This window comes from Lactuca sativa, chromosome 6, assembly GCF_002870075.4.
Source record: "Lactuca sativa cultivar Salinas chromosome 6, Lsat_Salinas_v11, whole genome shotgun sequence".
Taxonomy (NCBI): domain Eukaryota; kingdom Viridiplantae; phylum Streptophyta; class Magnoliopsida; order Asterales; family Asteraceae; genus Lactuca; species Lactuca sativa.
The window spans coordinates 133,996,410-134,009,860 of NC_056628.2; the positions used below are offsets into that span (position 1 = coordinate 133,996,410).

At 39.5% G+C, this 13,451-nt stretch overlaps 1 protein-coding gene across 6 annotated transcripts; it reads right to left on the reverse strand.

Moving 5' to 3' along the window:
- Positions 1 to 470: 470 nt before the first annotated feature.
- LOC122194387 (TMV resistance protein N) lies at positions 471 to 9,557 on the reverse strand. Of its 6 annotated transcripts, none has more exons than XR_008224826.1 (4): positions 8,878 to 9,555; positions 7,355 to 8,453; positions 6,976 to 7,286; positions 471 to 660 (listed from the first exon to the last, which is right to left on the reverse strand). XR_008224826.1 is itself a non-coding variant. In XM_023914814.3 (4 exons), the coding sequence occupies exons 1-4, from the start codon at positions 9,354 to 9,356 to the stop codon at positions 519 to 521; spliced, it is 1,779 nt and encodes a 592-aa protein (XP_023770582.2). In that variant the 5' UTR covers positions 9,357 to 9,557; the 3' UTR covers positions 471 to 518. The 6 variants fall into 6 exon arrangements, 3 of the variants coding, with proteins under 3 accessions (XP_023770582.2, XP_052620673.1, XP_023770607.1); XM_023914814.3 differs by lacking the exon at positions 6,976 to 7,286 and adding an exon at positions 1,287 to 1,345 and having other exon boundaries at positions 8,878 to 9,557; XR_008224825.1 differs by adding an exon at positions 1,287 to 1,345 and having other exon boundaries at positions 586 to 660; positions 6,976 to 8,453.
- Between the last annotated feature and the right edge of the window lie 3,894 nt (positions 9,558 to 13,451).

The following is a 13,451-nucleotide window of genomic DNA, read 5'->3' on the forward strand; positions in this document are numbered from 1 at the left end:
AACTTCTATAAGAACAAAGCAAGTAGCATTCGAGCATTGAGTACACATAATCAAACATATACTAATCAGGCTATCACACTAACTAATCCGTATTAGCATGCAGTTCTCATAAAGCCGATACACATATAACATGCACATAAGGCATCCTCCCTAGATCCTTAGTCCTAATCTAGCATGTAGTTCTCATAAAGCTGATAATCATATCATAACATAAATTTATATGGGTAATTTAGGAGTACTTACCTGAGCTCGGTTGATTGCATGCACCAAACTTTTTTTTTGTTTTCAAAGTTCTTTTCTTTCTCAAACTTCTTTTCACTTTTTATGAAACTGTTTTCTTTCCTCAAAATCCTTCTTACAAAAATTGATTTTTCCTTTGGAAAAATTCTATACCAATTCCTTAGTTTGAGTTCAGACACACCCGAAAGTGTGTGCCTGAATCTCTCAAACCAAGGCTCTGCCCAAAAATACAGTCTAAAAATTTCGTTTTAAATCATTAATAAAACCATAGTTATCTTTCAACATATAAAAAATAATAAATCATGTATCTCAAGAATATCATAACATCTGTCAAATATATCAGAGTATAAAAATCCCAAGCTGAACAAATGGTGTGTGCAATGCAATCTTCCCAAACTCTTCTTTTGAAAACCGAGGTACCTGAAACAAAAACTGAAAATTGTAAGCACGAAGCTTAGCGAGTCTCTCTATACTACCAAATACCATACACTGGGCCTTGCCCGCTACATCGGGCCCCGCCCGGCATCAGACCGAAATCCAATATACATATAAACACATCAATAATGCAAATAACATAAAGACATAACAACATATACTGGGCCTTGCCCACTACATTGGACCCCGCCCGGCATCGGACCGAAGTCCGACATTGGGCCCCGCCAGACATTGGACCAAAGTTCGGAATACATATCATAGCAACAAGCACATAATAAATAAGCATACAACATAGAAATATAACAAACTTTATTGGGCTTGCCCCGACATCAGACCGAAGTCTGGCACACGTAACATATAAGTTATTTCTGCATCTGGCTTCCCCGGCATCGGGCTTGCCCCGGAATACATAACACATAAAATGCATGAATCACAAAGACATCAAGCATACATATACTCTTCTCGGGACCGCCTAGGCACCGGACTGATGTCCGAAATATATAAGCTGTATCGGGCTAACCCGACATCAGGCCTAAGCCCGACACATACTAACATACATAAACGGGTCGACATTGGTGCCTTCGACTTGATCCTACTGGAGGAAAACTCACCTCAGAGTGTTGAAGTCCTGCTGACAAAACGCTAGCTGCTGGATGATAGATTCCCAAATCTGTCAACATCAAAATAACACGCAATTAATAATTGGGTTCCATCAAATATACCCATAAGTCCATGCTTGGGATAAAAGACTTCTTTACTCATATCTTAGCTTGATTCAAGCCTAAGGCCCAATCTAATGGCCCAAAAGTCAACTATATGTCAAAGCCTAACATATGGCCCAATTTTCCAAATTAGGCCCAAACCTCTACATGGTCTTCCCTTAAGGGCTGGCCATTTAGTCCAATCCAAACATTTGGCATTCTAATGGCCTAACATCATATTACCATCAAGGCCTAAACTATGGCCCATTTATGGCCTAATTTTCCAAATTAGGCCCAAACCCTCATATAGGCCTTACCCTAAAGCCCATCTAAGTATTCTAGTCCATATGATCATTCTTGGATAGCCTATTATTGGCCCAATTACTAAAACCCAATAAAAAGGCCCAACTCAAGGCCCAAGTGAAATTAGGGTTTCACATAAAATGACAATTAGGGTTAAGTGTTTCTTACTTAACCTATTAAGGAGTTAATCTATTAAGTCCATCACTCTACTAGATAAATCATATGGTGTGATTGGGTGTAATTCACAATTCCATTCCAATGGGCCAAATGTGGGTCCCAATAAGGCCAAGGCCTATATATCTAGAATTAGGGTTTTCTAAACCCTAATTAAGGTTTCCCACCCAATCATAGTCCAATAGGTCCAAAACTAAATCTCTAAGCCCATTGGGGTTTCATTAGGTCAATTAGGGTTTTACTAGTCGGGCACCACCCACTACCACCTCGGGTAGTGGTGGTCAACAGCGGCTCACGGCGGCGGATACCACCTTACGGTGGTGGTTTTGAGTTTCTTTTCATTATTCATTTTTTGCTAACTACAATTGCAATGCTTTAATCCAAAAATAAACAAACACACTAACATAAACACACACACACACACAACCACCCTTGTAGTGGACGACGGTGGTAGATGGTGGTAGCCACCACCTCACGGTGGCGGTGGTGGCTTCCTTGGTTTTCCCGCCGCACAAAACTCAACCTTACATCACATAAATAACTCAAACCAACACCCTATAATCGGAACAGTAACACGGCCACCCACTTGGTGGCGTTTGGCGACAGCAGCAGCCACACAAGCGGCACAACGACGGCTGACGGCGATTGATTGTGATGACAGCCACCACCTCACGGTGGTGGTGATACTTTCTTATGGTCCATTGTCAACAATACGTCAACATACACAATTTCATGCCGGAAATGTATCCAAAAACAACCACCCTCACGATGGCACCTGGCAGTCGGAGGGAAATCGATGAAACAGTCCCTGGATGGCAGCGGCGGACGTCCGTTAGTTGCAACCGGAGAAGAATTGAGAAGAACAGCAAGCTGGAACAGCAACACTGAGAGTCACTGCTTCTTGCATTATTCCTATCGTTCGCAACCTACACAAGTTGGTCAGAGCTCAAAATCCGATCTCGGTGGTCCTTATCCCTCACGGTGTTGCCGGCAGCAGATGGCGACCTGTTTGGATCGGAAAAGAACGAGAAGAAGGGAGGTGGCGTCTGGGGAGTCACAAGGTGGTGGTGCCTGCTTCATCTGAGAGTAGGGTTAGGGTTTATCCCTTATATGTGCAGCATTTGGAGGGTGACGAGTTAAACTCGTATCCCATGCAACTCCATATGATTTTGACACATTCAGCCCCTCCCATCCATAGTCTTTTCGATTTAAATCCCTAAGTTACCATTCAGCCCTCTACATTCCATAATTCTTCCAATTTATAAGTCCCACATTATACCAAACACCCCTTAGCTTTCAAGATTCTTTGTAATACTAATCAAAAAAATTACCCTGTTAACCCTGAGATCTTAATTTTGACATATTCAGACCTTCTTTCTCTTTTCAAATTAATTTCAAATTTACCCAAATAGCCCCTTCTCTACAAAATATTTACGATATAAGTCCACAAACTACAAAACGAGCCCGATTTATTATCCTATAGCCATATGTTCAAATACTCTTTCCACTACGAACCCCGAAAGTACTCTTTAGTCCTCCAAAACAAATTATAATGCCAATTACACACTTTTTCACTAACCACTTAACTTAAATATATTAATATATTATAATAAAATAATACTTACAACACGTCATCATATTTTAGGGTTTGACTTGAAAACGGGGTGTTACACACTATCTGCTAGAAAAGCAGTTTACATTATTAATTCAAATGTGCGAACACACATCAACAAAAAAAATGGTGTAGTTGAGAGCAAGAATCCACATCTTGCATAAATTTGTCAAAGCATGCAACACGCAAAGAGTATCCCAAGAAGATTTTGGGTTGAGCAATGCAAATTGTTGCCCACTTGATCTATAAACTTCCCCAACCAAGGTTAGGTTTCATCTCACCATTTGAGACACTATGAAACATGAAACCTACTATTTGTTACTTTCGAGTATTTGGCTGCATTTACTATATATTTATGCCCAATCATTTACCTACCAAGCTTGAAAAGAAAGCAGTCAGGTGTATATTTGTTGGATACGAAAATCAAACAAAATGGTGGAGGTGTTGTGATCCAAGAAATGGAAAATGCTACACCTCAAGGTATGTAGTATTTGATGAATCATCTTCATAGTGATCCTTAAAGAAAAAGGCTTACCTGACTCGAAAAGTTTTGAAGAAAATCTAAAATAGAAGATAGGCGAGGAAACTGCACACATTTGGTCAAGTGTTGATACACCTGAAGATCCAAGCGACACTAATGTCACTGAGATTTTGACAGTTCTTGGCTATGTGAAGTGTTACCAAATCTCTGTTTTTTTCAAGAATCAGCGTCTCAAGATTCGGAGCCAGTTGAAGGTCAAGGGCCATCAAATTTGACTCTGTGCAGTGGAGTTTTTTTAGTTTTTGACATTCATTTGGCAGATGAAGTTCTACCAAATCACAACAGCCTTCAAGATTTAAGCTCTTGAGATTTGGAGTCAGCCCAAGCTCAAGGGTTTTCAGCATTGAATAACTAACATCGAGGGATATAAGCTTTTGACAATTCTTTGCTAAGTGAAGTATTACCAAATCTCTATTCTTTTTAAGAATCAGCGTCTTAAGATTTGGAGCCAGCTGAAGGTCAAGGGCCATCAACTTTGACTCCGTGAGGTGGAGTTGTTTGAGTTTCTGACAACCATTTGGAACCTGAAGTTGTGCCAAATTATTGCATGCTTCAAGATTTAAGCTCTTGAGATTTGGAGTTAACCCAAGCTCAAGGGTTTTCAACTTTGAATAACTAACATCGACAGATATGAGCTTTTCACAGCTCTTGGCAACGTGAACTGTTACCAAATCTCTGTTTTTTTCAAGAATCAACGTCTCAAGATTTGGAGCCAGCTGAAGGTCAAGGGTCATCAACTTTGACTCTGTGCAGTTGAGTTTTTTGAGTTTTTGACATTCATTTGGAAAATGAAGTTCTACCAAATTGCAACACCCTTCAAGACATAAGCTCTTGAGATTTGGAGTCAGCCCAAGCTCAAGGGTTTTCAACTTTGAATAACTAACATCGAGAGATTTGAGCTTTTGACAATTCTTTGCTATGTGAAGTATTAACAAATCTCTGTTTTTTTTAAGAATCATCGTCTTAAGTTTTGGAGCCAACTGAAGGTCAAGAGCCATCAACTTTGATTCTGTGCAGATGAGTTCTTTGAGTTTTTGACATTCATTTGGCAAATGAAGTTCTACCAAATCACAACAGCATTCAAGATTTAAGCTCCTGAGATTTGGTGCTAGCCCAAGCTCAAGGGTTTTCAACATTGAATAACTAACGTCAAGGGATATGAGCTTTTGACACTCCTTGGCTATTTGAAGTGTTACCAAATCTCTGTTTTTTTTAAGAATCAACGTCTCAAGATTCGGTGCCAACTGAAGGTCAAGGGCCATCAACTTTGACTCTGTGCATTGGAGTTTTTTGAGTTTTTGACATCCATTTGGCAAATGAAGCTCTACCAAATAACAGCAGCCTTCAAGATTTAAGTTCTTGAGATTTGGGGTTAGGCCAAGCTCAAGGGTTTTCAACTTTGAATAACTAACATCGATGGATATAAGCTTTTGACAGTTCTTGGCTATGTGAAGTGTGACCAAATCTCTGTTTTTTTTAAGAATCAACGTCTCCAGATTCGGAGCCAGCTGAAGGTCTAGAGCCATCAACTTTGACTCCGTGCAGTGGAGTTGTTTGAGTTTTTGACATGCATTTGGCAAATGAAGTTCTTCCAAATCACAGCAGCCTTCAAGATTTAAGATCTTTAGATTTGGAGTCAGCCCAAGGTCAAGGTTTTTCAACTTTGAATAAGTAATGTCTAGGGATATGAGCTTTTGACAGTTTTTGGCTATTTGAAGTGTTACCAAATCTCTATTTTTTTCAAGAATCAACGTCTCAAGATTCGGAGACAACTGAAGGTCAAGGGCCATCAACTTTGACTCTGTGCAATGGAGTTCTTTAAGTTTTTGACATCCATTTGGCAAATGAAGTTCTACCAAATCAAAGCATCCTTCAAGATTTATGCTCTTGAGATTTGGAGTCAGCCCAAGCTCAACGGTTTTCAACTTTGAATAACTAACGTCGAGGGATATGAGCTTTTGGCAGTTCTTGGCTATGTAAAGTGTTACCAAATCTCTGTTTTTTCTAAGAATCAGCATCTCAAGATTTGGAGCCTGTCGAAGGTCAAGGGCCATTAACTTTGACTCTGTGCAGTGGAGTTGTTTGAGTTTTTGACATCCCTTCGGCAAATGAAGTTCTACCAAATCACAGCAGCCTTCAAGATTTAAGCTCTTGAGATTTGGTGTCAGCCTAAGCTCAAGGGTTTTCAACTTTGAATAACTAATGTCAAGGGATATAAGCTTTCTACAATTATTGGGTATGTGAAGTGTTGCCAAACCTTTGTTTTTTTCAAGCATCAGCATCTCTAGATTCCGAGCCAACTGAAGGTCAAGGACCATCAACTTTGACTTTGTACAGTTGAGTTTTTTGAGTTTTTGACAACCATTTGTCAAATGAAGTTGTACTAAATCACAACAGCCTTCAAGATTTAAGCTCTTGAGATTTGGAGTCAGCCCAAGCTCAAGGGTTTTCAACTTTGAATAACTAACGTCGAGTGATATGAGCTTTTGACAATTGTTGGCTATGTGAAGTGTTACTAAATCTCTGTGTTTTTTAAGAATCAATGTCTCAAGATTCGGAGCCAGCTGAAGGTCAATGGCCATTAACTTTGACTCTGTGCAATAGAGTTGTTTAAGTTTCTGACATCCATTTGGCAAATGAAGTTCTACCAAATCACAGCAGCCTTCAAGTTTTAACAGCTCGAGCTTTATAGCTGAGCGAAGGTCAACGGTCTTCAACTGTGAATGACTGAAGTCGACACTAATGAGGTTTAAACATTGATTAAGCATGTCAATTAGTACCAAGCCTCGACATTCTCCAAGAGACAATGACTCGATATTTGGAATAAGCTCAAGGTCAAGGGTCGTGACCATGGAACAACTGAGGTCAAGGAATTTGAGCTTCTTAAGAACCTAACACAAATGAATTTATAAAATAAAAACAAGATGAATATTGATATAAATTAAACATTAAAGAAGCCATAATTATACCTTTTTTTCTCCCCCTTCCCAAAGTCATAGGATTTTGCTCCAAGACATCTTAAGAGCAACAAGATTATTTCCTTGAAAGGTGTTGGGTAAAGACCGAAAAGGGTAGTTGCACCAACATAGATATCGTAAAGCATTTGGAAAGTATTGGCTGACATAATCATATTCCGTTTCTTCCAGAAAATCATTCTCCGCATACATGTCAAGAAATCTTAGTTCAACCATTTTTCTAAGACCTTTCATAACAATATTTAAATTTTCCAAACTGACTTCCCCCAAGTGGAACCGTATATATATCTTGTTTTTTTAGTACGCTGTAATGCAAAAAGCAATCAACAATTGCTAGTAGTTTTATAAAATTCACAAATAAATTTGACCTTACCAAGTCATTAGCAAATATATTTTGAATTTCCTCATCAATCCACAATCGGCTATGCTTCTCAGGTTCATCTGGGTGCTCCCGATGAACAATATTCCTACCCATCTCTTCAATATGGTCATGCATATCCACCAACTTACAACCAGTATAACTTACAAGAGATCTTTGCTCAAGAACTTTTAAACCAATTCTATGAAATCCACAACTTTCAAGTGCTTCAATTGCCAAGTCTCTGGTCCACCCTTTTAGTAAGCATGCCACAGTTAGGAAATTTTCCTTGTAATCTTCCTCTAGAGCATCATAACTTAATTCCAGTTGTTGAAGAGTTTCCTTTAACGGAATTTCTTTTAGTCTTTCTAGTGTAGATATCCATTCCCTTTCATCTTTATCACATAAAAACGAACCTAAAACTCTAATCGTTAAGGGAAGACAATCAGCATAAAGTACAACTTTTTTCGATAGTTCTTCATACCCTTGCTTTGGACTCTCTCTCCGAAATGCATGCTTACTGAAGAGCAAAATTGCTTCCTCCTCCGATAACAAATTGACATTAAGAAGCCAATTCGCCCTACGTGCTATCACATGCTCGTCTCTTCTTGTAATGATAATTCTACTTCCTGGCTCAAACCAATTAAGATCCCCAGCTAATGCTTCAACTAGGTCTATATGATCCACATCATCTAGAACAAGAAGAACCTTCTTACCATGCATCATCTTCTTCATCGAGTTTTTCCCATTACCAACACCACTTATGTTGATATTTCGGTCTTTATTCAAGACATCAGTAAGGATTTTCTTTTGCAAATCTGTCAAACCAAATGAAGAGGCCTTGGAAACTTCTCTGACATTCTCAATGAAACTTTTACCATCGAATCGAAAGGATATATGGTCAAACACAGCTCTAGCCAAAGTTGTCTTCCCACTACCTCCCATCCCTTTGATTCCAATCATTCTAACTTCATCAATATCAGTTTCTAGATATGAAAGAACCTCCTTTACCCGGGTATCCATGCCTACTAATTCATCATCAACGCTGAGATTGATGGATGGTAATTTATTTGAAATGTCTTCAACGATTTTTTCAATGAATTTTGCTTCATGCCTATTTATTAAAGAAGATTGAGTTAGCTTGTTCAAAAACCAACATCAGATGAACAACATTGCTATATGAAATAATAACACAGCTATGAAAAATAGAAATCTAAGAGATGCCCTGGGTAGAATATTCAAGAGATACCATTTTAAATAACTCCTATTTTTGCTTAGGACTGAATTATGATAAATAGAAATCTTTCAGGACCTCTTTAGTCAAATTACGAAAAATATTGATATTGGAACACAGCGTTACAATGAAAAACACTACGAATTTTCTAATCGTAAACTTTGGGAGGTTACCTACAGAAAAGTTTGGACAAAACCCACTGATTTAGTTCGGGTTTTTCAGATATCGAACCATCCGGATCCAGAATCAAGTCGGGTCAGATGAAAGAACAATGAAAAGATTTAAAATATGATTAAGGAATTACCCATCAGAAGTGTTCTTCAATTCCCACCCAGCTAGAGCCGCTGCTTCTTTAAGTGCCTCCTTCCATTTCTCAACATCTTCCTCATTTTCATGTTTAACAAAAGCTTCTCCAACTGCCCCAATTTGCTTGCGGACTTCGGTTGGTTCCACGTCATAGAATAGGGGGTAAGCAGTGTGTTCAGTCATTTTCTGGCACTCCATTATCTGGACAAGTTCATTCAAACACCAGCTCGAAGACGCATAGTTCTTAGAGAAAACTATGATATAGAATCTTGAATCTTTGATGGATCCGATCAGTTCATCACTGATCAGTCTCCCCTTATTGATTTCCTCGTCATCCTTGTAAGTATAAATGCTTTTCTGCCAAAGAGCTCGATAAAGATGATCAACGAAGTTTTTACGAGTGTCTTCGCCTCTAAAACTTAAAAATACATCGTATTTAAAGTTTTTGTGAATAGATGTAGTTGAAGAAGACGCCATTGAAGCTCTGCTTCAAGGATCCGATTCAAATCTTTTGTTGGCTGAAGTTTATGAGAAGACAGTGGTTGTAGATTGGTAAGCGAACGTGATGTGTTCGAACTTGAAACTAAAAAATTTGGATGGAGCAAAGAAAGCGACCTGATTGGTCAAAAACATAGATCACACCCACCACTCCACATGACTCGGTCGGTCTTATTGGACTGTCCTCACCAAATTATTTTATTTCCTCTTACCAACAAATTATTGTTTTTAGAGTAAATTACAGCTTTGGTCCTGTAGTATACTGGTTAAAACACTTTTGGTTCTATTTTTGAAAAATAACACCACTAGTCCTTATAAAGGTTTTGATAACATTGGTGATCCTCCCCGCCAACAGCCCTAACGGAGAGGCTGTTAAACATTTTAAAAAGACCAAAATGCTCTTCTACCATTGCTTCCCCCAACACCACCACCACGACCACCGCCAATTACCATTAACACCACCATTATCACCTGCATCACCGGTAAACATCATCTCCAACCACCATCATCATCACCAACACCACACCTGGTGGCACCACCCTCGCAAACACTAAGATCAAATTAAACCGATGTGAACCACCACCACCTCTGTTACAACGTCATCCAAATCATACCCGTTAAACCCAAACTCATTTTCTGGCAACCCAAATGATTCTTGTTGTTGCTGCATATCACAAAATTCAAATTGTATAAACATTTATGCATAACTTACAACCATAACAAAGAAAAGGATTCAAAATTAATAGACGTAAATCATTAAAAACCTGAATCAGAATCACAAGAATCACAATTAGGAGGTTATATTGTTCTCTAGATATTGCAAAAGGTCCTCGTTCCAAGTGTTCCCAGTTTGTCGGTTTTCGTTTTACCGTGTATTAATTTGGGTTTGACCACCTACTAGAATCAGTATTTGGTTACATGATAGATGTTGCCTTGTTTGTTGCAAACCCATGAACTCCTTCGGTTCCATATTTAATTTTAGGTTTTTGAAATTAAATATGCTTCTTTGATCCATAATCGGCACATAAATCAGACATTTTATGTTATTTAATCGACCAAGAACCGCCGCTTGGATGTGGCAGTAGGTGCTAAAAATGTAAGTCACTTACGAAAAGAAGAAATAGGCAAAGGTGGTGTTGGGTGCTGGTAATTATGTTGATCACATTAGTAAGGAATGATATTTGGGGTTCTTTAGCTTAAGTTCGACTTTTCGCACAAAGGGTCCTTGTAGTTTATCTTTGTAACATCCCAAAAATCATGATAAAAATTTTTATTTTTCATTTAAATAAAACCATCGTTTTCATAAAACCCAAGTCACAAACATAAGTGTCAAATACAAACATCCCAAAATCAGAGAATCCACAAATATAAGCCCAAACTTAGTGAATTTCCCAAAATACCCAACACATCATAAATACAATTACACAGCATGCAGGGTTTGTTGGTCCATGACCTCAAGCTAACCATCCCGAGTTGTTGACATAGAGTCTCTGTAACATCCCAAAAATCACGATAAATTTTTTATTTTTCAATTAAGGTAAAATTATTGTTTCCGATCAAAACCTAAGTAAAAACCAAGTATCAAATATAAATGTCCCAAAATCAAAATATCACAAAATCTCCAAAAACATATCACCAAACGATGTGTAAGATCACGCCTTGCCCAGATGATCATCAGAAGTCCCTAAAATATAACATTTAAACCATAAGCTAAAGCTTAGTGTGTTTCCCCAAAATACCCCACACAACAGAACATATACAAACATGCATGTTGGGTCCACAGTCATTAGACTAGATTACCCTCAGGTCCACAGACATCGGACTGGATTAACCATAGCCCACAGTCATCGGATTGGATTTCCTCGGCCCAATCAGTCATCGGACTGGAATGCCTCAGTCTATTGACTTACACACATAGCAGTAAAGCCTTAACCAATACAACGTTATGTCGACAAGTGCAACAAATAAATCATATATCAACACAAATAATCATACAGATCTACAAATCATTACAGCATAGCAACATGCTACATACTAGGATACATCACCTAGTGGGCTGATATTGATGCCTTCGTGTAACATCCTATTTAAAATGGGATAATTAATGATAAACCCAGAACCCCGAGAAGTAATTTTATTATTATTATTATTATTATTATTATTATTATTATTATTATTATTATTATTATATATATATATATATATATATATATATATATATATATATATATATATAGTTATTGTCAAAAATCAAATAATAATTAGTGGGGTGTTGGTTTCGGGTGCCAAATGATATACTTTTGATTTATGAGGGTAAAGTGTAAGTTTGGGACTTATTTTGTAAGGATTTTAGAAGGCAAGGTGTAATGGGTAACTTTTGGACTCATTCTGGAAGGATTTTATGAAGTCAGGGGCCAAATAGGTAATTTTGGGGACTTACATTGAAAGAATAGAGATAAGGAGGGGCCAGAAGCGTTATTATGGATAGGAGTTTGATGGAGGCAGTATATAAACTCGTTACCACCCGGTAACCCTAACCCAAAGCCTCCAAGCACCAGCCGCCATCTCCATCCTCCTTCTTAGCCGTCGCCTCGTCGTCTACCGTTTTGCCATCGGAACACCACCATCACTATGTTGCCAGTTGTTGTGCGTAGCCGGGGAGAGACCATCGAGGGCTGTCGAGGGTAGCTGCACCGGTTAGGGATCGGAGAACCGTTGCTGTGATCATTGTTCCTGCCACTACCTTGTGTCGCTGCTGCTTCGTTGCCATCAAGCGGTGAACTGTCGTATCCTCCTTCTTTCTTCTTCTCATTTCTGCCACCACGCACTTTGGAACTCGTCACATAGCAGCCGCTGTCTCCTGCTGTCGGATGCTTGCGTGGAGGTTGCTACTGTCCGTTGAACGCCGCCAAGAGGGTGGTAACGACCATTATTCGTGGCCTACGACATACAAGCATATGAAGGGTGGGATCTCTGTCGATCATGGATCATGGAGAACCACCATGGTGACCGACCATGGTGGTTGTCACCGATAACTGCTACTGCTGCCCATTTTATTTGTTGTTGTTGTCGCCAACCTTGCTGTCACCGCCACGGTAAGCCACCAGGTGCGTGGCTGGAGTATATTCTGAAATCGAGTTGTGTATGCGTCTCCGGGTGCATGTATGCTGTTGTTGCTAGCTGGTGCATATCGTGTGCGTGATTTGTTGGCCGAAAATGTAAAAGAGACCACCATGGCCGCCAGCCATAGTGGCTGCCACCATCTACCGCCACCTGCCACCACAATGTGACGATGTGTGTATGTGTGTGTTATGTTACGTGAGTGTGTGTGTTTGTGTATCTTTGTAAAAATGTAATAAGGTGGTGGCTGCCTGTAACGCCCTGATTCTCAGGTATGATTTAAATAAAGAATTTATGTAACACTCTAAAATTCAAACCAATTTAAACTTTTCAAAAACGACCCACTTTCATTAATTCATTACAAAAAGGTTTTCAATTCATTTATTATCAGAGTATTTCCCAGAAAGCTTAGTGAGTTACCCCCAAAATACCAACCACAATACCATACACATATCATATCATAAACACAGAACAGAACAACCATGCACTTCGGGTCTACTGTGTGACTAGTCCGCCGCACCGGGACTTCAGTACACCTGGTCCACCCTCCGAGTCTAGCCATATACATCGAGTCTGCAGTGTGGTTGGTCAGCCCGCACCGGGCCTTCAACCCACCTGGTCCACCCTCTGAGTCTATAGTATGACTGGTCCGCTCGCATCGAACCTTCAGTCGGCCTGGTCCACTCTCCGAGCCTCGGAACGTCTGGTCCACCCTCGTGGGGCCTACAGCTTATCCGGACCGCTCGCTGGGCCTTCGGGATAACCGGTCCGCCTTGGGTATGTTGGCCTACAGCACAAAGCAGGACCCGCCTCAACCCAACCCCAGTCAAACAACCATGTGCACATAAACATATAATCATATAACAATTTACAACTAATCAACCAATCTAGCAGATCACATACATAGCACATCCCTACCAATATACCGACCTAACCGGTCACTAGCATAGCATC